General features: G+C 38.9%; 2 protein-coding genes across 4 annotated transcripts in view; one reads left to right on the forward strand and one right to left on the reverse strand.

Annotated features, from left to right (window-relative positions):
- The window catches only part of CEP43 (centrosomal protein 43), a 26,327-nt gene continuing 428 nt past the window's right edge, over positions 1–25,899 (reverse strand). Inside the window, exons 2-14 of one of the 3 annotated variants that reach the window (XM_079971367.1) lie at positions 24,078–24,363; positions 19,960–20,013; positions 19,172–19,226; positions 17,275–17,363; positions 16,619–16,756; positions 16,373–16,456; positions 11,720–11,776; positions 6,952–7,169; positions 5,687–5,793; positions 3,854–3,916; positions 3,525–3,558; positions 2,550–2,643; positions 1–895 (exon numbers count right to left, since the gene is read on the reverse strand). In XM_079971367.1, coding sequence (XP_079827493.1) covers positions 821–895; positions 2,550–2,643; positions 3,525–3,558; positions 3,854–3,916; positions 5,687–5,793; positions 6,952–7,169; positions 11,720–11,776; positions 16,373–16,456; positions 16,619–16,756; positions 17,275–17,363; positions 19,172–19,226; positions 19,960–20,013; positions 24,078–24,363 — 1,354 coding nt within the window. In that variant the 3' untranslated portion in view covers positions 1–820. Of the gene's footprint in view, positions 896–2,549; positions 2,644–3,524; positions 3,559–3,853; positions 3,917–5,686; positions 5,794–6,951; positions 7,170–11,719; positions 11,777–16,372; positions 16,457–16,618; positions 16,757–17,274; positions 17,364–19,171; positions 19,227–19,959; positions 20,014–24,077; positions 24,364–25,899 lie in introns of those variants that run through there. The other 2 variants (XM_079971369.1, XM_079971368.1) reach the window with 2 other exon arrangements.
- RNASET2 (ribonuclease T2) overlaps positions 24,231–25,899 on the forward strand; it is a 19,831-nt gene continuing 18,162 nt past the window's right edge. Inside the window, exon 1 of the mRNA XM_079971383.1 lies at positions 24,231–24,363. The gene's annotated coding sequence lies outside the window, so the exon portion shown is untranslated. The remainder of the gene's footprint in view (positions 24,364–25,899) is intronic.

The following is a 25,899-nucleotide window of genomic DNA, read 5'->3' on the forward strand; positions in this document are numbered from 1 at the left end:
GTCCTTCTTGGAATAGTTTTATTCAGTATTAAGCTGTGTTTCAAAGAAAAAACCCTCATGCTAACAACCATTTATAGCTTTCATTAAATTAACAAACAAAAGGCTATCTTAGAATAACAAATGTTTAAATATATAAAAATAAGTTTAGAGTTAAGGCTCATATTCCAGCTGCAATTTTCAGAAGTACCTAGTGATCTTGGCCATGCAAAACTAAGCACCTAAGTTGCAACAAGGGACCAACTTACTAGAAACCACAGGGATTCATGATTCAGCCACTAAAGTATTTTAATATGCCTCATGTTAGACAATCTAACGAGTCAGTTTTGAAGATCTTGGTTCATATCTCCTGGCCACTAAAGTAATTTCAACAGCTAAGAGAGAAAAACTGTAATTTTAATTAGGTCAACAGAAGAGCAAGTTCAAATACTGTTTGTTCTTCAGCAAAAAGCCAAATGGTTGCCATGACATTAAGCTATGTTTGCCACTGTTTATCTGTTTTGTAGATCTCTTCCCTTATGAATTCTTGTAGATCAATCATCTTGATGTGTCTGTCGCCTGCAACGGACATCTTTCTGGGAAATATTTGACATATTACACATACGAATTAGCTTAACGAGACCGCAATACCACGCTCCAAAATTACTTCTTCTTTCAGTTCTTACAAGTTTAAAAACTCTTTTCCCAACTCCAGTTTGTTGGGGGAGTTTCTGTTGAAACACAAGGCACAATTTGGGAGGGGATATTTCAGCAGAGTGATTGTCTTAAAATATAGTCTACAAAGTTCTTCAAGTCAACAAATTAAGTTCTTTGCTTGTTCTACTCATGCAACATCCTCTAAGTAATCTGCTTCACCACTTAACTGAGAAATGGTGAAATCTTGTGTGAAGTCTTCAAGCTAGGAGAAAAGAAAATATTAAAATGTTAACTGATGTTTAAAATCCATTGTATTTTATAGCTAAACTGTTCTTTAAAACATTATCTTCTATTAAAAACTCCTATCAAGAAGATCTCAAGTATTTTCCTATGAGCAAGAGACAACACACTATCTATCTATCTATATGGGTTGCCATATTTTAAAGAACAAAGAAGAGGACACATTTGCCGACTTCTACTTTTAACTATGGATCGCTATGATGACTCTACCCGTGAAAAAGAGGACATGTCCTGGAAAAAGTGGACATATTGCAACCCTACATAAGTCTCAGTGAGTTCAATGAAACATATTCCTAGGAAAGATTGTATAGGATAGCAGCTTTAGTACATTAAATTTCCAGTAAAATAAGGAGAGCATATTTTAAAAATCAATATTTAGAAGCTTTGTGCCACTGCTGATGCTTGTGTTCATTTTATTATTGTAATGCTACCAACAGGGCTTCCCCTTCTCTTCTTCCCTACAGTATGCCCCTAAAATCTGCTCCAGAAGATTGGGAGACTCTCTGCAGCAGATTGTGGTGCAGGATGGAGCAGATGCAGGCATAAGGAGAAGAAGGGGAAGTTCCACTGTGTTTGCTGGCAAGATGATGGATTTCATTCATAGTTGGGGAAATATATTAGCAATTTCATATATTCAAACACATTATTAATTTCTTTTCAGTGAAGATTAAAAAATGAACTTTTACAATATATAGTTGCTACTGAAGCAAAATGAAGAATGAAATGGCATTTGTTAATATACAGAGAGGCTACAGAATATTCCTGAGGTAAGGGAACAGTGATTCAGATCATACAGATAATTCTGTTGCCTGAACTGTAGGCTTAAAAGTATTAATCTTTATTAAGTGCACATGAGACTGTTAGTTACTTGGGAAAATCTCAGTATGTTTCAGAGTCTGCCACCCCTCCCTCCCTTATTTTGACCATATGGAAAAAGCATGTGTGAGCTATACTGTGCTATGCTTCTTGAAATATGTGGTATCCCTGAAACAATAACCTCCACCTCTCATCCTCCTTCAAACAGAGAATATACTGCAATTATTAAGGAGATCTTACATTCAAATAAATTAAGTAGAGCTCAGTCCACACAATACTCATTCTGCACAGTAAGGAGAAAGGGCAGGGGTTGCTAATATGGTACCATCCAAATGTTGTGAACCAGAACTCCCATTCCGCTTTGCCTGCCCTTCAATCCCACCCCCCCTGCCTGGTGTTCCAATCAGTGCTGCAAGGCTAGGTCTGAGAGCCATCAGTTAAATTTCCTACAGAATCCCTGATGTAGTGTTGCTCTGGGGCATTGTGGGATTGAAATGCTGATTCCCAAACTCAACCATCAGGCACTGTTTGGAGTACCCCTGCTGCAATCAAGTAAACCGCCTGGGGAGTGAGGATCCCACTAAAAGCAGGTGGCCCACTAGGTGGCACTTGGCAAGGGTCCCTTAAACACAGTTGCAAACAGGTACAGCTACTGTTTGGCTTAACAGTTTCTCACAATAACAATATCTTTGCAAGCAACCTTCAGAATACAAAAATGGGATTCTATGCAAATAGCTTTCTACTGAGAATGAAAATGGATACATGCCCCCCCCCCCCGATGTAAAGTATAATATACATACTTTATCACTAGGATTGAAGTCGTCTAATTCTACGGAAATGTCATCTATTTCTTCACCAATGCTGGCTTCACTTTTCTCTGACCGATGACTAGTACTGACATGAGGAAAACAATAAAGAAACAATAAAACTCTATTCTTTAATGTTAAAGAACACCTTATAAATTAAAATATCTATGATAAACATTTCTAAATACCTAATAAATAAAATGTTTAATTTCAAAGTTACGTGTGGGCTAAACTGCTTAAAAGATCCTACATTAAAGTAAATTCATCAAATACCAAGAGTCGTTACTTCAAAGTGCCAGTGACTTACATGGAGCTCCCCACATCCCACAAAGTGATTCTATAGAGAATTGTGGGTGCCATGTGATCACTTAAGGAAGTGTATATTTACTTGACTTCAAGAACCAAGACAGCTCATTAAAAAAAATATATTTTCACACATCAAAATTGGAAGCACATAATTGGCTGCGTTCATGTCACAGTAATCAATGGCTAATAGTTTATGGTGAACATGTAGATAGCTTTTACTCTACTCCTTTCTACTAGCAAGCCGGAGAAAAACACCATGATCCTTGGCTTAGTGTTACATCTGAACCAAGGATCAGGGTCTTGTTTCACTCCAAACAAATCATTACCTGAAGCAAAGGTTTGTGCAGAGTGAAACAAACATGATCCCCAGCTCAGACACAACACTAAGCCAAGGATCATGGTTTGTTAACAAAAAGGAGCAAACTGGAAATTATCAGCATGTTCACTAGCCATGACTTTCCATAATGTGTGAACATGCCCAGAGTATTAGAACGTCAACAAATTAATAAAAGAGCAGTAAATAGTTTGAAAATGCTTGTGTGGTGTATAGCTATATGGAAACACAACTTTTTAAACCCTTTTTGAAAAATAATGGGCATTCTTTTTAACTTATATCAAATGCAAATAAATGCTTGAAGTATACCACTCTGAATTTTCTCTTACCTATTGAAGTCATCAGCATATTCCTCTTCATCCCCTGCTTGTAAATTATTAAAATGAAGGATTAGAAAACTTGAAATTACATACAGTATTTAATTAGAAAGATGTGTTTGCTATCAGCCTAGTTTAACAATGGCAATAGGACCATGAGGATTCCCCTCTGAAAAACAGTAACTGGAGAACAGTTTTTAACATGCTGCAAAGCATTTCATCAAACTTATTACATTAATCTATGCATAGAAATAATTTTTATCTTTTGTCTGAACAATTACCAAACAAGATGTGGCAATAAAAAGTTCTTAATTGTGTCCTTCTGAAGAAGAGCTACTTGCCTAGTTCAAGTGATCCAAATTTAGAATTCATCATCTTTACATCTTTCAAAATTGAGTTTGCATCTGTAAAACAGAGGTTAGGAAGATCAAAAGTGTGTAACTGCTTCCTACAGAACCTACTCAAAATGCATGTTAACCAGATAGATGACAGAGTGAAAATGTGAAGTTGCTATGTTGGTAATAAGAGCAGCCATGCTGATTTTCTATGCTCATGTTCTCATGTCAAGATAAGACAAAAACCATGGCTTACTATGTATGAACAACAACAACAACAATTTATTATTTATACCCTGCTAATAATAATAATAATAATAATAATAATAATAATAATTTATTTATACCCTGCCCATCTGGGCGGCTTCCAAAAAAATATTAAAATACAGCAATCCATCAAACATTAAAAACTTCTCTAAACACGACTGCCTTCAGATGTCTTCTAAAAGTGTGGTAGTTGTTGTTCTCTTTGACATCTGGTGGGAGGGTGTTCCACAGGGCGGGCGTCACTACTGAGAAGGCCCTCTGCCTGGTTCCCTGTAACTTGGCTTCTCACAGTGAGGGAACTGCCAGAAGGCCCTCGGCGCTGGCCCTCAGTGTCCGGGTAGAACGATGGGGGTGGAGATACTCCCTCAGATATACTGGACCGAGGCCACTTCACTACTCCTTCCTGCTTGTACTGGAAGCAGTTGCAGTTGGTGTGAAGGCTGCACTGCGCACCTGGCTTCTGAACAGCAAGCACTGGTACTGCTTTCTGAGCAGGAAAGGGGCAAGGTGTGGGGAGCTCAACACTGTGTGGGTCCAGTGGTGGAGCTAATCTGACCCTCCTGCTCCCCCTCCCCATGAGCTCCCTGTGCCTCTTGGCTCCTAGTAAGTGGGAGAGGTGTCTGCCAGGTGTCTGCCAGGTGCCCTGCTGACTGCCATTGACTGGGAGGAAACAAAATATGATCAGTAAGCCAAGAAAAAACGTTGGCTACAGACTGTGCTTGTTTGTACTGAAATAAACCATGATCCCTGGTTTAATGCCAAGCCAATAATATTGGTTTCTTTCATCCTAGCAATGAGTAGGGAGAAGAAAAAGCAGGTGAGATTTGTTTATGCACAGTAAGCCATGATTTATAGCTTACTGTGACATGTGAATGCAATCTTCATATAATACTGGAGAACATACTTGCCAATTCATTCTCCTACTTCATAAAAGGTGACTGTTGCAGTTGAAAACTGATAGCTATCCAAGAAATATAGAATGAAAGTGTGCCTAAGATGTTATTTGATTGTTTTGCTGATTGAACAGATTCTTTTTAAAAATTGTAATCTGCTTTGGGTCCATTATAATAGTCAGCAGATCATATAAAAGAAAGATGCATGCTATATAAATTAGAACCTATGTACAAGAAAAGTGGGGGATGCAGAAATTTGAATGGATTCTATACAGAATGGGTGACTAGCCTGTGGCCTTCCAGGTGTTACTGCACCGCATTTCCCATCATTCTTGACCACTGGCTATGCTAGTTGATGGGAACTGTAATTCAACAATTTCTGCAAGTCCACAGGTTAGCTTTACAGCATCTGAACTGGTTGTCGGGAGTAACGTGCTGCAACCCAGCAATGCACAAGAACACTACATCACTATTTGCCAACTAGTTCTGGTTGCACAGCATTTATCACAGCTAGGTACTTATCCTCTTTTTCTGGTGCAAAATAATAACTTTAAACTGTTTACAACAACACCAGAAAGGTAATGATCTAGCACAAAGCTAAGTGAGGGTATGCTCTTGTAATGCAAGATTATTATAATATTTAGGGCAAGGGAGTGTAATTTCTCACTCAACAACTTACTGTCAGACTTTTTTAGAGGAGGTGCTCCAGACAAAGAGCTCAGACCAGTCTTTATAGGTGGTACATCAGAAAGAGAAGCATTTCCTTCCTTGATAGAGTCATTCTTCCTTTAAAAAGGAGGGAAGGGGGAGATATACATCATTTTTTAACTGCTTCAAACTGAGTCATGAATGCCAGATGCCAGATATGGCAAGAAAAGCTCTGCACACATTCTCACCTATTCCAAAGCCTCTTCAGTGTAACTGTTTATGTCATGTGATGTTTTATCAACATAACCCAGAGGAAGGGATTCAGATGTAAATATAAATATAAACTGTATCAACCATGTTATGATTTTGAATTCAAGTAAAATTTTCTTCAGAAGCAGACATGGCATCAGAGCTGATTATTCCTTGAACCTGTATAAAGTAGTATGCAATAACAACCATTTGGTTGTTACAATTTTTCCACTTGCCTCAAGGAAAATATTCTGTGCACAACATACCATTTGCACGTGTGCAGAGCAATCCACCCACCCCCCTCCATACATCAGCTTGTTGTTCACTTTTAGACAGGGTTGAAGTGTCTTCTGCTTTCCTCTCCCAGCTAAGCTGGACTCTGCAGGCTGCCAAAAGTGCAGGCTGCCTGCTGGTGGGATGCCTGGAGGCAGCAGTTAGCAGAAAGCCCTGAAACAGAGCATTCCAAGACTAGGGAGGGGCTGAGCTAGTCCAAGATCTGCTTGATCAAGTCTCACTTCTGTCATGCAGTGACATTGAGTTTGATCAGTGTTGGCTTGTGTTGGAGGTGGGTTTCGAAGTGCCATTTAGTTTCTGGGACAGCTTAGTTGATGCACAAAGCTACTTTTAGACAGAATATTCTGAAGCTCTGCTGCATGCAGGGCTTCATCCATCATTCTCTAAGTTGAAGCACTGGTGTCCTGACACTGCCAGCCTTTGCAAACACACTAAAGCCATTATGGTGTCATCATCACAAAATACATCTGCATATATAAATACATGAATATAAATATTTCTGAATTACAGGGTTCTATTGTCAAGTAGGAAATATATTTTCTTATTTTTGAAAAAAGTGATTTCTGTAAATGGGAGAAACACAAGGGCAATCTATGGGCACTGAAACAAACTGTTCTTCTACATTTTGTGCAAAGCATGAACCCTCTCTTTTATTTATTCTAAGGTAGAAAAGTGCAGCATCCTGCAGCCTAAAACGTCTAACTATTTTATTGTCAAAAGGAAACATTTATAGTTGTAGTTCATTCAATTTACCAGTCATAACTTTGTTCTGGTTTTGGTATGGGATCATCAAAGAAGGAATCTCCCTCTGCATCATCTTCTCCTACTGCTAGATTATTCTTTTCTTTGGTATCTACATCTTTGTTTGGTTGAGAACTTAGTTTTGTTTCATTGGGTAAGGAGTGAATGCTGCCTTTGCTCTTTGCTTCTCCAGACAAGATGCTTGTATCACTATGACTTGTTCCAGTAACCTAAAAAACAAACAAACCATTTCCCTAAACAAGTCATATAATTTGCTTCCCTTGAGCTATAATCCATTTTTGTATACAAAAAAAGTAACATACAGTAGTACATCAATAGTCATGTAGGCACAATGTCACTTCAACTTCAATTATCTGCTAAATTGATTGCAATGTGTAGACAGAAATGCCAGTTTCACAATCTTGTAAAGAAAGAAGTTTAAAAGATAAAAGTTTCCCACTTATTTATTTTTAAAATATGTGCATTCCACTGTAGCATTAAAAAAAAAATCAAAGTATGTTTACAGCTATAATGCCATATAATAACACCATAAAAAGTTAATAAGTTATTATAGTTATTAACCCGTAACAGTTATAGTTATTAAAGTTTTGAGATGTTTGCTATTCACTTGAGCCCCAAATTAATTTTACAATATAATCCTAAAACACACTTACTTGGCAGCTTCATTTTATATGGGATATACAATCCTTACACTGCATGAGCATCCAAGGCAACATAAAAACATTATCTAGAAGAAGTATTAAATACCATCCTAAAGCCCAACGACTTCAATGGAATTAAATCCCAGGTTAAATAGATGTAGGACTTCAACCTAAAATTACCAGATTAACAGGAGCAAAATAAATAAAATGCAGTACTCAATAAAACAGCAGTATCATTTTTCATTCATAAGACTGGTAAATGTATTTCCACATCTGCACCAACCATTTTGCCCAAGCCTGCATGGAGTTCCACCTCATTATCAGCATGATGGGTCAGGACATCGCCAGCATTCCAAGCCAGCACTCCACACATCAGCATAGGCAGACACATGCTTGAGGTGGTAGACTGGGCTTCACCATAACCAGCAACCTTTCAAATGATGTTGAGCTGGACAATCGTAAACCAAAATGAAGGTCTACCAGGCTTCTGTACTGAGTACACTGTTTTATGGAGGTGAGTGATGGGCAACTTTCACCCGCCAGGAGCAATGCCTCAATGCCTTCCATTTGTGCTGCATCAGGCAGATTTCCCGCATCACATGGCAAAACAAAATGTCAAAGAAAGTGGTGCTCTTCCAAGCCCACATTCCCAGCATGTTTGCAACCCTGTCTCTGTGACATCTACACTGGTTTGGTCATGTACACAGAATGGAAGATAGCAGGGATCACTAGGCCTGCTGGCAGACCAATTCGGTGTTAAAAAGATGTCTGCAAATGTGACATGAAGGCTGGTATGGGAATCCCTTGCAGACAATTGTAGTGCCCGGAGACAGTCAGGTCATGTAGCCATAGTAGTGACCAGAGGAGGAATGACCACTTTGAGAAGCAGAGGGAAGAAATGCCATGGCACACCTATAGCACCAAAACCAGATGACTTCATCTGCCCCACCTGTAATAAAATATGTCTCTACTGTATTGTTCTCTACAGCCACAGCAGCTAACTCTCCAACGGTTTGACTTTACTCCCAAAGGCACACTCTTCCCAAGACAGACAGATGCCAACAATATCTGCATAAGGAGTGTCAGCGATTACTTTTAAATTCAGGTCCCTTACCCCAATATAAAACATATACAGTACTAGAGTTAAAAATTTAAAAGGTGTGGTATCAAAAACTCTTCTTCGGGCTCTCACAATTCAACAAAGCTCCAATTTTCTTAGAATAGAATTTGTGTATTACTAATCTGATTAATTTTATAGTTAAGCATTTATGTCAGTTTCATTGTAACCAGTTCTGAAACCAATTTAGTAGTTTTAGGAGGTAAATTGCCATTAACCACTCATCTAGAAATTTCATCTAGATTTTGAAGGCTGACTAATGCAAATTTCCATATAATCAAACAAATTACAACTTTGGATGAATGATTTAAAAACTATTCTGAACATTTAAAATGTGGTATACAAATACTAAGCATTACTATTACTACTTCTCAGTAACAGCATCCTAGAAGGATGATACCCAAACCCTTGTCCTTTGATAAAGATTTACAGGCTGAAAAAAACTATGCAATGCAAACAGGTAGGCACATCATACCTCAAACACCTGCTATATAGTTAATAGCAATATTGGGGAGGGGGTTAAGGTGGGTTTTAGTGCAGTATCAGAGGGTAGGAGTGCTTAACCTTTTCCTTCTCCCCACCTATCATTCCTTCCCAATTCTTCAGCTGGGGGCCTATTTTTTATCTTTGATCTGGCAATAAGGGGAAAATGGCCACTGAAAAAGGTTGCAAATGAGAAAGCAGTGGCCACAGCTCAGTGCTAGAGCATGTGCTTTGCATGCAAAATGTTCCAGGTTCCATCCCCGGCATATTCAGGTAGGGTTTAGAAAAAACCGATTGAAATTCTGGACAGCCACTGCTACACAGTGTAAGCTGTACTCTGCTGGGAGTACCAATTGTCAGCCTCAGTATAAAGCAGCTTCCTCTGCTTATCTGTCCAACTGATATATTTATTAAAATATTTCTATCTTGCCTTTTCATTAAAAACTGCTCAAGGCAGCTTATAGAATAGTGGAGGTGACATAATGAATCCAGGGAAATATAATCTTAAGAACAAATTAGAAACTAATAAAAAATAGAAAAGCATCACAGCGTGGAAGAAAGGTTAAGCATCGCTGCATACATGCAAATGTCCCCCGCCACCCCACCAGCATTCACACAATAGGAGGCAAAGACAAAGCTGGGGACTGTCTAGTTTCATCCTGAATACACACCAGTGAAGTTGGTTCAGAGTTAGGTCACATCCACCCCATGCATTTAAAGCACATGGCTTTCCTCAAAGAATCTTGGGAACTGTAGTTTGTTAAGGGTTTTCTGTGTATGAGTGTGTCTTCATGTGGGTAAACTTCAGTTCCCACAATTCTCTGGAGGAAGCCATGTGCTTTACATTACAGTGCAGATGTGACCAGCTGAAAGTAAAAGCTGCTTTCAGAATAGAAAAAATGCTGAAACATTTAAAAAAAAGCAATCCCAGAAATGCCTGCTAGCCCTCAAACCATCTTATGACCAATGGCAGTAAAGTGTTTCAAAAAGAACTAAAGGTCAAGTGCAGTCATCCATTACTCGGCCTTTAAAGAACCTTATGGTATTTTCCTATATGCATGCACTGGAACCTCAGTTCATAACCCAAGGCCTGCTCTAAGTGACTCTGCCAATTGAGGTAGTAGCTATGCATGAAAATACGTTTTTTGCTAGTAGCCCCATGATAGTTGTACGGTCTCCCTAGAGAGACTTTGCTGGTATCTACTTTAACATATTTTTAGTGCCAGGCAAATACATTTTTATTTTCCCTTTTTTAATTTTTGGGTTATTTTACACTTTGTGGGTTTTATCCCTTTGTTTTATATGATTTAGTGCTCCAGTTTTTGATTCTCTGCTTTCTATTTTGGTGTGATCTGTCCTTAGACTTGATACCTGTTTTTATTATCTGCTTTTTACCACATTTCAATGTTAATTGTGTTCATTTTTTATCTTGTTAATCTCCCAATAGCTTCTGTTACAGGAAGGCTTATAGACTTTATATGCAAATAAATAAATAAAACAAATACACTACTTGATGGTGTAGTCTTTGCCTTCTCCATTCCTTCAGGACAGGGTAAGGTAGGGAATATGATAGCTACCTCATAGGAAAAACAGCAAACCACCAAAAGCATCCTTTCCTAGCTCTCTTCATGCCTTCTGGACTGGCTTTCAAAAGATGCACAAGGTTGGGGGTGGAGCAGAGGAGCAGCAGTACTGTATTCAAGTAAGTGAAACAGGAAATGGGTGGCTATTCCCTGAAAGCTTAATTGCAACTCTGCCACAAAGCTGTTTTTGTATAAGGGACAGGTCCAAACATCCTAACAGCCAAATTGAAATGTTTCAGATAAAGTAATTCACTCAAGATTATGCAAGATATACACTCCATTATCTCAGCACCAGTACACACTATGTTTAATGAGCAACCACATGTAAGTCAGCCTTGCTCTGCCTGGTTGGAATCCTAAAGGTTCTCCCTTTATGCAGGGAAAGTTAGATAGTCCTCAGCTGCTTGCCTGCCCCTCACTTTGATGGGGGAAAATTATCGGGTCCTCAGCAAAGTGAAGGTCAGGCAAATGCTTCAAATTTTAAAGTCATATTTGGTATGTAGAAACATTCAGAATTCCAAGTGGGTAGGAAAGGGTTTAATTTCATGAGTTAATGTGTGAACTGGCCGTCAGTTAACCAAGAACTAACAATACACAGTAACATAACTGAATGAAATTGTCTCTTGTTAAAGTTTTGGAATGCAAAGATGTGACATTTTGATACAAAAACTGCATGGAGAGTCATAAAATGCAGGAAGGAGGGCAGGCAAGCAAGCAGCCACTCCATAAATATAGGTAAAGCTTATTAATAAGCTTTGCATTAAATTTACATAATTAATTAATATTGTGCCTCAGAGTCTGTGTTACATCTACATATTTGTGGAGTTAGTTTACCAAATGCCATGAGTCAGTTGCAATGATTTTTAGTGCAAGCTGCTCTTTCTTAAAGGTAGAACTAGAAGCACCTGTCAGTTTCTTCTCCTCATGCATTTTACCTGCTCAGTTGTGTCCAAGCACCTTTTCTGTTTACGATGTCCTTTATACCTTGGTATCTGAGCACAAGAATAAAATAACGGCACAAAAATGAAAACAAATTATATGTGGGTTATGTTATGTGAAATCTAGATTATTGAGTTAGATCTATGCTATCACTCTAAAAACCCGATTAAAAGCCTTGCCTACTAATCAACATTCTCTCTCTGCTTGACCTGTAGATTATGTCATGAGCTGTCACCTCCCACCTATTTAAAAATAATCACAGGCTTCAAATGAAATATGGTAAGAGATGTGATGAATCAGTCTGATAAATTTCATAAGCATTATAATCTACAAAATTTTCTTTCCAGTTTCTTGCCACAGGAAAAAATTCTGTGTTCCACCACGCTTTGCTTACACTGCCCCAGCACACATGTAAAATTTTCACATTCATATTTGGAAGTGAAACAACTATTTTGAGTATGTCCTCTATACTTGGATATAATTTTTGGAATAGTACAGGAAATACATCCAGTGTTACTAGACAGCAGCTACCATTTCTTCTTTTAAGAGAGATGCATTTTCTACCTCTACAGCATTTCATTACCTAGTCTACCTTCTAGATAAAAAATCAGAGATATGAAAGGCTGGGTCACGAGAAAAGAAAAATTGGAAACTTTGGGAAACTCTGAAAAGAAGCTCTCCTGAAATTTTGGAATGAGTGAAATGCTTTAATACAGGTTTAATTTACAAAAGATGTGCACTATGAAGATTTACATAAAATAATCTAAATAATTAGAGAATACTTGTGTATACTGTACCTATAAACATTCAAATGTGTTATGTATTGCTTAACTCAGTATCCAAATAAACTAAGAGATTGTAATACTGTAATTGTATGAAACCATTTTGTATATGCTGTTTACAACAATATTTGTCGTTCTATTTCCAATGTTTGTTTCTCAGATGGCAAAAGTTCTGTGCACACTGTTTAGGTAGCATACAGTGCAGTTCTCTTTCTTGAGTACTGGGTTCATTCACCATTTTGCTTGCATAAAATTAAGGCATTTCTACGAGGTTACCAGCATGAGTCTGACCAAGCTGCGGGGGGCAGTGGAGGACAGGAGTGCCTGGCGTTCTGTGGTCCATGGGGTCACGAAGAGTCGGACACGACTAAACGACTAAACAACAACAACAACTTTTGATGCTGTAAGCTACACTAATCAAAGAGTGGGTTTTACATATGAGTAAATGAGCATTGGATTAGTGTGCAAGATCCATAAAAATGCCAAAGAGTACAATTTTATATGCTAAGTTATAAAAGGTGATATTTTGTTGTGAAAAGTAATAAAATATATGTAGTTTTGATAAGGAAGTATTACTACTTCAATTTCCCCCTGAGGAAAACAAATTGGTGGCTTTACATCTCTATACAGGATAATTTATTTATCTACTAGGAAGACTGTAAGCACTTGGTAGGATTCAAATGCCTTGAGTCATGTAACCTCTGCTGCTATGTACAGAATTCTGTTCACAGATATGCAACTTGTGCTTAAAGACTCAGACTGAAACCTTACATGAGACCACAGCCAGTATGCAGATTTTACAATTATTACTTATACACCTTGAACAAGACGTTTTCATTGTTCATTGTGGGAAGTCATGCCAGTTAAAATAGTTTTAAACTAGTATAATTTAGCAAACCACAAAGTTCTAGCATGTGACATCAAAATCATATTCCAGTTTCTCAACACAGACAGTACCATTATGAGTCTCCTTTTGACCATCAGTCATTTTTAGAAGTGTTCAGAAATACATAGTTTAAAACACACAAACAAAAACAAACACTTTAGTATTGCCCAGCAGCCTAACAAAAGGTAGCCATCAATTGTAATCTTCTTACAAGATTCAAAAGAATCGTCTTACAACTATCCACAACAGTGTCCTCACAAAACAACACTAAAACATTTTATCTTCAGAAAAACATTACTAGCACATTGTTAAGTTTAATAGTTCTTGTGATCCCAAATGATTAGCCAAGCACTGGAAGTAAGTTCTGTATTATTAGCTATAAACATTTAGAAACCTTGAAAAAGTGACTTGGGAAAAACAATTGGAGTGCATTTTTGTGAATATACTGCCACCTTGCTTTCAATATTTACTCTTCAACAAACTGCCTTTAAAAAAGAAAACAGGTATTGTCAAGATTTTAACTTTGGATGACACAAGGCATTGTGTGGAGAACAGTTTTCACCTAGATTTAAGAAAGGGCCAATTCATCCAGCTTATCCTCTTGCCCCCAATAAAGGAAAATTCATATGAAATGATGCTGTGGGAATAATCCAGGTAATGAAACCCATAAAAGGAACTCTCCAAAGCTAGAACAAACAGCTGCTACTTTAAGTGTTCCAAGAAATTAACAAAGACTTTGGGCTGCATGACAAATTGTTAACATGTACTTTCCAATGTTGTAATGTATGCAAACAGAAACATTAAACAATGCATTGAACGAGGGATTGGCAACAGCTTTCCGATACATGCATACATGGTGGAAAATGTTACTGATGCCGAGTGACATAAAACAACATTAACTTACAGGAAGGCACACATTACTGTTCAACACATCAGAGTGTGGTTGGGTTTACATTTACAGGGCTCCACTTCACTGATGAAGTAAGTGGCAGAAGTTCTCTCTGCAATGTTGTTTCTACATGTAGACAAAGTCATCTCTGTTCTCTGTCCTACAAGAAGCTCATTCATGCTAAAACAAAGGTACCTTTTGCTCTTCACCATCACATCAGTAGCGATAATAGCTACACTGAATACATAATCTCTCTGTTTTAACCACAGCTAGTGCAACTGTTTAGCCGGTAAGAGGATTTTCTCTGTTCCACAGCAAGACCAGCAGATGTCTTACCAGTTCATGCCAGTTTTTTATTGTCACCTACAAAACAGATTATTTCAATGACCTGAACATCTTATTGCCCTCTGGTATTTTCTCTTGCAACCCCAATGCTCCCCAAAGAGAGGTGGAAGAATCCTCATTTGTACTTAAATACTTTCTCCAGCAAATCAAGAACCAAGCACCTGGCCTCCGGAAATAGAAAGGTGGACTAGATGGGTAAGGAGCCATCAAGCCACCTAATCCAGTATCCTGCTCTCATAGTGGTCAACCAGATGCCTAAGGGAAGTACGAGGCTTCTAGCAACTGGTGTTCAAAGGCATACTACTTTTGATCCATTCATGGAGTCACTATTCTTTCAGTTAGTTTATCTCTGTCCAGTACTTCTCTATGTATAGCATTCTTTATTCAGTCTTTATTAAAATAAGCAAGAATCTGGTTAACAAACATGAGTCTCTTGGGAAAAGGTAGAAAACAAAAAAGCAAAGAGGTTGCAAAGAATTTCTCAGTAACTCTTCTAACAATGTAAGGCTTTAATCAAGATAATCAAGGGTGAAATTTCTTCTTAATATTCTGCTGGATAGTCAATACCTCCTTTTTTGTATTGGCACACTCCTTAAGAAATATATGTTTCTAAATAGAGATTGCTTCTTTTGAGGCTCCCCATATTCTTGTTCTTTTGCTAAAACTACTAGAAACACAAAGCCAATCAACAACAGTTAGTCTTCTACCCGAAGACATGTATCTCATTAAATCTGTTTGCTCCTACAACCAAGGTTACATAGAGTAACACTGATACAAGCCTTTACAAAATCAAACTTGCTGCCACCACGGTTCTTTTGTTTAAGTTGTAATTTGATACTAGGAAAAAGAAAAAATCAACACTACTAAAAATCTAACCTTCCTTATCTGATACAAGGAACAAACAAGAACAAATATGAAAATAAACAAGTCACATATGGTCCATATGGTCTACAAAACTAATTTCCCCAGCAAGTATGCCAAACTCTTGTTAGTACACACTTGCCCAATTTATTATGTAGCAAGGTAAATACAGGTAACTCAATAAATCCACAATATTCAAATCAGGCAAGCAACCTTAAGTAAACAAAGCTGGTACAGGCTGCCCCCAACATTAAGTTTCAATGGCCCAGGTTGCACATCACATTAAACCACAATTTAAAACAAAAGTTTCTGCAGTGCTCCTTCTCTCTCCTAGCATAGACAAAAGAAGCTAGAGCCTTGATTGTTATATCAGCTGAACCTGTGCTTGTGGTTGGTTTTCACCAAACAAACCATGAACAATAAGCCAAGCACAAACTTTGGTTACACTTGTAACCTTTTGTTTCCTTCAGATAAACCACATGCCTGGATATGAATCACATAGCCATTCAGACTTTGGCTTGTTTATCTACAGCATAGCAGCAGGAGTGTGGGAGAAAAGCAGTAGAACTTTTCAGCTATTCATGCTCTGCTTCTCAAATGAAGTAGCAACAAAAATTGCACATCACACATTGTCATTCTAGTTTTATAATATCACATTCCAACTTCTTTCTAATTTATACCTGCATCCCATCAGATTATGGTTTTATTTCATTAAACAGTTATCTGCCTTTATCATTCCCCGATATCTTAATTCCTGTTTAGAGTCAAACAGGGTCTATTAACAAAATGAAAGACTTGATAGACAAGAATGAACAGAGAAAAAAATTGAAAGTTGAAAATCTGCTTCTCAAATAATATTAAGCTTAATTCCAGTACTCTGACTTACCTTACTTGGCAATGAGTGTATGTTAGATCTTCCATCTGATGATTTTGGAGGAGAATGTATACCATCAGATATTATAGGGGCTACCTAAATAATAGTTTTAGAATAGAAAATAAACAATTTTAAACACACCAAAATTTAAACATTTAATTTGCTTGTCATAGTTTGTTTAGCATGCCTACATCAAGATAAACAGTTTATTAAGAAAGTTAGTATAACTAAAATACTACACATTTTCAAAATCCTTACCTCTCCAAAGTTAGACACTCCCTTCTTCTGCTGGCATCTTCTGATCACTTCCAGCAGTAAGGGCCCTTCTTTTGTAGCTTTAGCTTCTATAATTCCCAAGTCCCGTGCTAAATTCTCTCGAGCCTCAAGCCCATTTAACTAAAAATAAGCATAAAGCATTCCAGGCCATTAACACAATATATTTTACACAATTGTTCTTTCTCAAATTCAAGATTTGACAGCTGACTGACAGAAAAAGAAATTGTCCCTAAAGTGCATGAGCACGACATTCAAGTTCAAGTTCTTAATATCTTCCCCCCATTTATTCAAAAGCAGAACCAAAGGTTTAAACAGTGTTCAATTGTATTTTGGGGGAAGGGGGGAAATCAGATTAGCACTGCAGTCTTATGCATGTCAAATCAGAAGTAAGCCGCACTGCGTGCAATGTCTACTCCTAAGTAAACATGCTAATGAACTGGAGAGATGATGCAGAAAAATGAAATTGGGGACAAAATTGAGGATGGGACAATTTCAAGCATTTTGGTCAAATTACTGTGTTATAATGTGGTATTATAATGATCAAATGTGTTATTATGTGTTGTTATAAGAATTAAAATGAATATAATGTGTTATTCTCTAATCTAATGTGTTGTTATAATATTAAAATGCTTACTTACTGTGCTTGATTCAGGCTGAAATACAGCCAAAGTAAAATCAAGGTTGAAGAACTGAAGAAATTCAGCAACCAGACTAGCCACCAATCGACCTACAAAAAGAAATGAGCCACATTTGGTTTTCCTGGACAGCATTTGCACTCACTATTAACGTTTTCAGTTGAAATGTGAGTTAAGTGCTACTGTTTACAAAACAGGTATGATATAGTGAAAAAATGCTTTGGGCATTCAATAATGAATTTGTTTGTAAATAAACAAGTCTTCCTATATTTCATTGAATTTCTTCAAAAATTGCTCCAAAACTGGCATTCAAAATTAAAACCTAAATGTAGTGAGGCTGGGCAGGGACAGGACGAAATTCTAAGCAAGGGAACCCTTTTCATTGCATGGTTATTTTGAAGGTAGACAAGGAAAGGAAGATCCAGTGTTAGTGGTACTACACTTGAGAACGGGAAAATAGGAAGAATGGAGAAATAGGTGGAGGAAGGGCTAGTACTATGTAAGTCATATACTCTGAAACACTCCTTTATGAAGGGCTACAAAGACAGGGAGGACTTCCCTTTACACCAGCAGTGGGGAACCTCTGACCCATGGGTCTAATGTGGCCCAATATGGGTCTAAATTTGACCCACCTGCCTCACACTTGATGTCATATACAAGTTCCTAAATGCTTAAAGAGTTTAGATTTTAGGTCCTGCGCACTTATCAAAGTTGACCCATGGGTTGTGTGGGGGGCAATCAGGGATCTGATCCATAGGCTAGATTCAGTTCCCCACCCATTTTACATCTTCTAGAAACTAAAGTCTTATTTCGGACAAACACACTTCTGTAAATTCCAAATTACTTCAGGCCTAAAACCCTAGCAATTACTGGTTAGTAATTCAACTGAGCACATTTCCCCGGAAATATCCATTTCCCAAATGTGGCAAATAATCACTCTGCAAACTTGCTATAACCTACATTTAAATAAGAAATGCAGTCTTGCTTCCACTGAGGTTGCTGAGACTGACCTTTAACTGTAAAGCTATGTCGTTCACTTGAGTTTGGGTTTTATTATGAATAAAGGATTTATTAAGCCTTTTAAATCTTCAAAAAAATTTACAATCTTTGTGTTCTTTACACAATACAACAATCGTGATAGCTTACTATTCCCATTTTACATAGGCAGAAGCAAGAATGATTTGCTCAAGAACATACAGAAAAGTACCAGGTCCAAGTACAGCTTTTAATCCATTTATTAATTCCTGTTTAGTTTCCCTTCCTCCAGTTTTATAATTCAAAGGTCTGGAATGAGCAAAACTTTCACTCTGAAACTGCTTGAAGTTTTATGCTTATACTTGCAGCCAACAAAAGTATAGCAAAGTGTAGAATTTGCAGATTCTGTCAACAAATGCTGACAAGATGGAATTTGAACTAAATTAAGAGGGATGATGCAAAGTTAACAGAATTTGGAGAAGCCCTTGTTTGGGAAAATTCTAGCATAAAAAAAGCAGAGGATTATAAAAAGGGCAAAGAAAAAACAGAAGGTAAGCAAGTAAGAACATCAGACACAGTTAGCTGCAGTGGCATCAGTTGTAGATGAGGCCTTTAAATAAACTCCCTGGACAACAGACTGCAGAATGTTCTGCCTTCTACATTAGTGAACCTTGCTCTGAACTAACCAGAAATTGTCTATGGCTTGCTTTTATCTATGGAAGGACAGGCTAACCCGTTTGCTGTACATCTACTTCCCACTGCAATGAGACATCTTTGAACAGTACTGTAATGATATCTCCTGTTGTGATTTAAGCCTGCTTACATCACCAAAGAACCACAGAAACTCCCTCACTGATCTGCATCAGTGTCCACACATTAATTGGGAATATATATGGTATCTTTAACTAGCAAAGACAGAGCTTACCATCTTTTGTATTTAAAAACTTTTTCAAACTTTCATTTACCAGAGGTGTTTTGTTCTGTCAAAAAATGAGAAGAACAATTAACGATTACAGAGATATAAAACAGGTAGATAACAATTATCTATATATATATATGAATGCTTATGCATCCTCATACAGTACCAGAATTTGGCAGTGATTAATTTTGAATGCCCAAACCAAGCTGAACTTGGGTATTCTAGGAAGAAAAGAGCAGTATAAAACATTAAATAATAACCAATGCTCTGTTTTGTGCAACAATACACAAAGTTTGAAATTTAAGTTCTGGAAGTAAGTTGGCAGCAGAAGCACCATTTTATTTACTGTTGACTCATTCTTTACCTACTTGATGATGCCAAAGGCTAGGGAAAAAACACCCTGTTTTTTCAGGAGCATTTGGCTTCCATCAGCTGTAGACTTTAAAGTAAGCAGAAAGCACACAGTGTTTTCCCCTCCTTCTTTCAATTTGCAGCAGTAGCCCTAGAGTTCGGCATCTCAAACTATACTGTCTACCTTGGGAGACAGAAACAGTTGGTTAGATTTTGGGATGCTTGAACAAATAAGACCCACAAGCCAAGACATAGGTGTAACACAAACTGCAACTCAGTGATTCTACTTCTACCTGAAGGCTGGCTTCCAAGGATAGAAATGAGGGACACTTGTTCAACTCCCTAAAACTTGTGTTGTGAGGTCACACAGGTTTCTATTATGCTTCTTAATGCTTTTTCACATCTATATGAAATGAAAGTTCATTGTTTTGGCAGCTCCTTACCTCTACTTTCTCTTGCTCTTCTAGTGCTAAAAATACAGCTGCTCGCAATTCTGCCTGTAACAGAGAACCAGCATTTGTATAAATGTATAGCATTTTGCAACTATATATTAAGAAAACTAGATACCAAGACAAACCTCACACAGAAGGGTCCAATTTATTACACAGAATGAAAAGAAAAGAAGTATTATATTCTCACTTGAAGTTTTACAAAAGCATGTAAATGCTTTAAATAATGTTTATTTTATTTATTTATTTTTATAATATTTTTATTAAATTTTCACATTTTATAAAGACAAACATACACACACAAAGACAAAGACAACACGTATAAAATTTCATAGCCTTACTTTCCTAACCCCAGTTCTTGACCTCCCCCCACCCCCCCTTCATACATCCTAGTTCAATTACATTAACTCAGCAAATTCAAATCTCTCATCCATTACATATTATTACTATATCTATATATATATGTGTGTTTTTTTAAAAAAAAGACCATTTACTTGGCCAGATTTTACTTATCCAATTTTCTTATAAAACATTAAAACCTTTTCTAAGGTCGTCTCGAGTTCCTTCCACGAATTTCCCTTTAATCTTAAAAATAGGTCATAATAGTCAAACACAAAAGTCATAAAGATTTAAAAACAAGTTCTCTTTCCCCCCCCCCCAGCCCCGGTTTCTGTCCCTTCCAAATGTCCCCCCATCCATAACAACAGTTTTTAACCTGGGTTCCTCACATCTGAGGCCTTTAAGTCCTTATCAGTCTCTCTTTGCCGATCTTGTTGGTAACCCTCCTCATTGGTCCTCAGGTTTCGGGGAAATTTCAGCTCAGTCTCATCAAAATTTCTTCCATCCAAAGTACTTGACACCAGCTGCTGCAGAAGATCAATCAGTCCATACTCAAATAGGAAGCCCCGGTCATATTTCTTATATCTTTTAAAATCAAGTGTTCCAGATGTTCCAGGGGCTTCCTCCCTCCTCTTTCGCATCTTTCGCAGATTTGTAATCCAAGGGTCTTCTTCTTTGTATTCTAACAATGAAGGCTTGTGGTTGGTAGTCTCCATCTGTACTAGCCCTTGCTCGCTCTCCCCCTGTTCCAAAGTTATCTCTTCTGATTCAGCCGCAGATTTTTCCCCAGTCAGATCCATTGTACCTTCAGCAGAGTCATTTATTTTAGAGTTCAAGGTTATGAGTTGTTTACTCATGACCATAGTCTGCTCCTCCAGTTTTCCCACAAGAAAAAACATTCTTTCTAGCTCTGCCTGTAGTTTTCCATCTGCAGCCATTGCAATGTTTCAATGTTTCCCCTAAGGGGATTCTAGTTACTTAGTAATCTTTTCCAATAGTCCTTTACTTTGTTATTTCCCTACTTTGTTTCCAACCACTTTAGTTTGAATGTAACAAATTAAGTCCAAAAAGTGTTAAATAATAGAGTTTTTCACTTTCGCTGCCCGTTTGACAGCTCCTTTGACAGCTGTCAAACTCCTCGTTCCTTATTCAGCTCACATAAAAGGACACCCCCAGGTCTGGGGGGGTTCAAACAAAAACTTCTAAAAAATCACTCTTACTCTCCAGCACACATCTTCTTCTGCCAAATTCATGCAAATCTTATCTTTTACAGAACACCAAGGAAAGAACTCTCCACCTTAGTTCTCCGATCTTTGCTTTAAATTTTCTGTAGGCAAGGGGGGTGCGGACTTCCCTTTAGCACATCCCCCGATCGTGCCGAATTCAAGGATAAGCTTTTTAGAGTCCAAATTCCAATCTACTCACGGATTAATTAGAGTCCAAATTTCAGGGAAGAAAGTCAGCGGTCTCCGGCCATGGCTCGCGGCTTCGCTCCACTGCAGTAGCGGTCTACTCACAGCACCACGCCACTCCCCGTACCCTCTCCGCAGCCTTTAAAAAGGCTCTTCGTGGGTCGGGGGGGCGCTTTAGGTGCCCGCCGAGTCGCCAGGTCCGCAGGCTTTCGCGCCTGCGGTTTCTAAGGGTCCCCGCGTCGCCGTCGCGGTGAGACCCGTTTGCAATGGAGCCGATTCCCTCCGGAGCTCGGAGGGAATCCGCCATTACTCGGATCGCGCTAACCCGGAAGTCCGCTTTAAATAATGTTTAAACACAACTGGAAATGGCTAAAAATACAGCTGACAATGGATAATTTTGGGTAATGGATTGTAACTGGAGATAATGTAAAATACTTAACACAGTAATATTAGAAGCTAAGGTCACATCAACAAAGGCAAGTGGGAAGTCATTTAATCAAAATTGTATTGATTTGGTATAATTTGTGAAGATTGGGTTGAAATTTAGACGATCAATAAAAATAATTTGCAAAAAGTAAAGTTTTTTAACCCACATGGGATTGGTTTCCTTTCTTCAGGCTCCATCTGTTGGGGGTCTTCATTCTCTACTGACACATTCTCATCCATAATTCAAATCCTACACCCCTTCTCTCCTACTCCATCTAGGGACATTCACTTCATGCCTACCCTCTCTACACAGCAAATTACCCAACTGTTTAAGAATCAGTGAACTGTCTCATGCTGCAAGGTGAGACTCTGCCACACATTGCATCCACTTCTGAAAAATGAACCCAAGTAATGACTGTGCTAACTTATCATTGTAGAACAAAGATCTATAAACCCTTTTCTTGGAGGGTAATGTGTGTGTAATCCCAAAGAATGAGAGAAGTGGTTAAACTCCAAATAACAATGCCAAAAGGCCATTGGAAAGCATATATCCTGTGTCTTGGGGAAATGCTATACATTCTAGCTAATATATGTCATGTAACTGTCTATGCTGCCTGTCTGACAGTAAACATTCTAACAACTATGTATTAAATATCAGTGATCCCACTTCTACACTGTAAAGAACGAAAACACAGACCAAGCTAAAGTGAAAAAGTCAATCAACAAACAGAAGTATGGCTTCAGCCTTCATTTCAGGGTCAGTGTATGCTCAGCTTGAGCTTTAAGTGCAGCTTATGAAGTGTAGGTGTTGACCTCAGATTAATTTAAAGAGTCAGTTTTTCGTCATTTTAAAACCTACAGTGCAAGTTTAGAAAAGTGCACACTGTGGTGTTCATAACTTATCTAGAGATAGGGTAGCAAAACCAAAGAGGGATTGGGAGGAGCTCCAAAAGGAACTCCCCAATTTGAGAGAACTGGCACAATTTAAGAAGGATATTGACAAGCTGGAATGTGTGTGCAGAGAAGGGCAACCACGATGATCAAAGGTCTGGAAACCAAGCCTTATGTGGAATGATTGAGGGAGCTGGACATGTTTAGCCTGGTAAAGAGGAGACTGGAACAGTAGCCCTGCATCCAATATTGACTAAAACTGCCAATATTGTAATGCCTTGTTAAAAGTTTAGGTTATGTTCACACTCTGAATACTTTGTGTAGTTCTGGTCACCTAATCTTTTTAGCAAAAGGTGAGAACGGGGAGAACGAAATGTTTATAAAATTACACATGCTGCGGAAAAAGCACGAAAATACATCCTCTCCCTTTCTCATAATACTAGAACTCAGATCGCCCAATAAAGTTTAATGGTGTCAGGACTTTTTCACACAGCACTGCTAAACTGTGGAACTTGCTTCCACCAAACGTAGGAATGGTCACCAACTTAAATGGGTTGAAAAGAGGACTGGAGCATAAGGCTATCAACCGAGAAATCAGTAATTAGTATGCCTCTGGATACCAGATGCTGGGGAGCAACAGCAGGAAAGAAAGTTCCCACGTCCTGCTTTATGGACTTCTCAGGAGCACCTGGCTGGCCACTGCGGGACAGGCCTTTGTTCCGGGGCAGGAAGTCTCTCCGTTATGTTCTCCTGACCACCAACCAAGCCTCTTGTTGCTTCAGGAGGAGTTCCACGCATGCGCCACGAAGCAAAAGGCAGCGCGCGACACTTATGCCTAGGCGGCATTGTCCAGAGGGCGGGAATGACAGTTGGGAGTCCGTTAGCGCCGTTGGTGTCGACCCGCTCTCTCGCGAGGGCCGCGCCACCAGCACCTCCACGCACAGCACGCCTCTCCCGGCGTCAGGCGGGCATACGCCGACGCACTTCTGAGGCGCTCCCCTCCATCCCATAAAGCCTCCGTCCCGCTCCCCGCCAGCTCCTCACCTTGATTTTATTCAGCACCCCGCTCGTCTCCAGCGTCTGCACGAGGAGATCCCTCAGCTCCGTGTCTTCCTCCGTCGCCGTCGCCATCTTGCTTCTCCCTGACAACCGCCTAAACTGAGCTAGTGACGAGACGAGCCCCCGCAGATTCGTGGCTCTGGGGCAAAGGGGGATATTTGCCGGGAAAGAGGCGGAGCGCAGTGGGCCAATGACTTCCTGACCGCAGTCGCCGCCCACTTTGGAGGAGGCTGCCCAGCGAGCCGCGCTTCCGCGCGCGTCGAATGTGCGGGTACAAACCGGCTGCTCACGATCCGGCTCCGCGATTGGCTGGGGAGCGCAAGAGGCGGGAGGTTTAGAAGGAGGCGATGTTTCGCTAGATGGGGCTCTGCGGTTTTTGCTGCCGCTGAACGAGGCTCCCGGCGCAATCCTAACCGTGCCTACTCAGAAGTAAGTCCTGTTGAATTCAATGGGGCTTACTCCCAGGTAGGTAAATGGAGGTTAGGATTGCAGGCTCAGGCTCAATCCTGAATGGAAATACATAGAGCGGGGTTTTGTTGGTACGTTTTTTTCTCTCCGGCTGGCGTGCAAAATGGTAGAATATGCACTGCACTTTCATAAGGCATAGATATGATAGAGTTCATTTGCCACACGGCTCTTTGCGGACTATTGTCCAATGAAGGTTCATTATCGCAGAATATAACTAGAGGAGAGAGGGCCTGCATAAACAGAACTGCAAAAATACCAAACTCCAAAACAACGAATACCTGCAATCCAATTCAATGTACATGGATTTGGAAGAAAGTATTTTGAACCACTAGGCACTATTTTTTTGTTAAATGACTGCTATCCTTAAATGTACTGTAATTCATGAAGCATTTACTTATGCTCCAATCCTAAAACTACTTAAACTCAAGCTCTATTGGTTGTACCCAATGTTATGCCTCCTCATAGTATACGACTAAAGTCAAAGGCTGCGTTCACACTACTGTTTACTGTGCACTTGTGTGTGCAGTGCTGGGTGTTTAATCTGTTCTTACATGTTGTCTAAAACACACTTTGTTTTGAAATATTACTTACTGTTTGATGTACAGTACTGTGCTGTTGTTCAATCCATCTGTACACCAATGAAACCTTTAAGGTAATTCATCTCCAGCTAAGTTGTGAACACGTTTGCATGCGTAAATACATCCCTGCCTATAAATGTCCACTGGTGTGTACACAAACAGAAATGAATCTGACACTTAAACTGTTAATGTCAACAGCTAGGGGCAAAGCGATGTGATGGGGGGAGCAACATTGTCTCTAAGATGGAATTGTGAACACACCCGTAAGTTCTAGTTAGGTGTCTTAAGGGCTGTGTCCTGAAAATATGTATGTGATAACTGTAATAGGATCAAGAGCTGAAGGTATCTTCAGAAATTATTTAGGCTGCACCTGTCTATGAACACTTTATCTGTGAGTAACATGCACAGGATTGGGCTGCTTTGCAGGTTCCTGCATGCACCTATTGTACTAATTATGGTTAAATCAGATGACAGTCCAAATAAGGAAGGGTGGAATTGTAAAATGGTAGATGCTAACAAAATTGGAAAGGGCTAGAAATGTTTATTTTATGCCACAATCTTATGCCTGTTTACTAAGAAGCTAGACTCACTATGTTCAGTGAGATTTACTCCCAGGTAAGTGTGTATATGATTGCAGCTTTAAGATTTCATTAGAGCAAGGAAACATCTAATGTAACTATGATGCGGGGTGGGGTGGGGGAATCTCACTCAGAGTGGATGTTACTCGTCAGCTCAAAACACTTTAGTGATACCTGGGTGTA

This window comes from Podarcis cretensis (assembly GCF_951804945.1).
Source record: "Podarcis cretensis genome assembly, chromosome: 3".
Classification (NCBI taxonomy): Eukaryota; Metazoa; Chordata; class Lepidosauria; order Squamata; family Lacertidae; genus Podarcis; species Podarcis cretensis.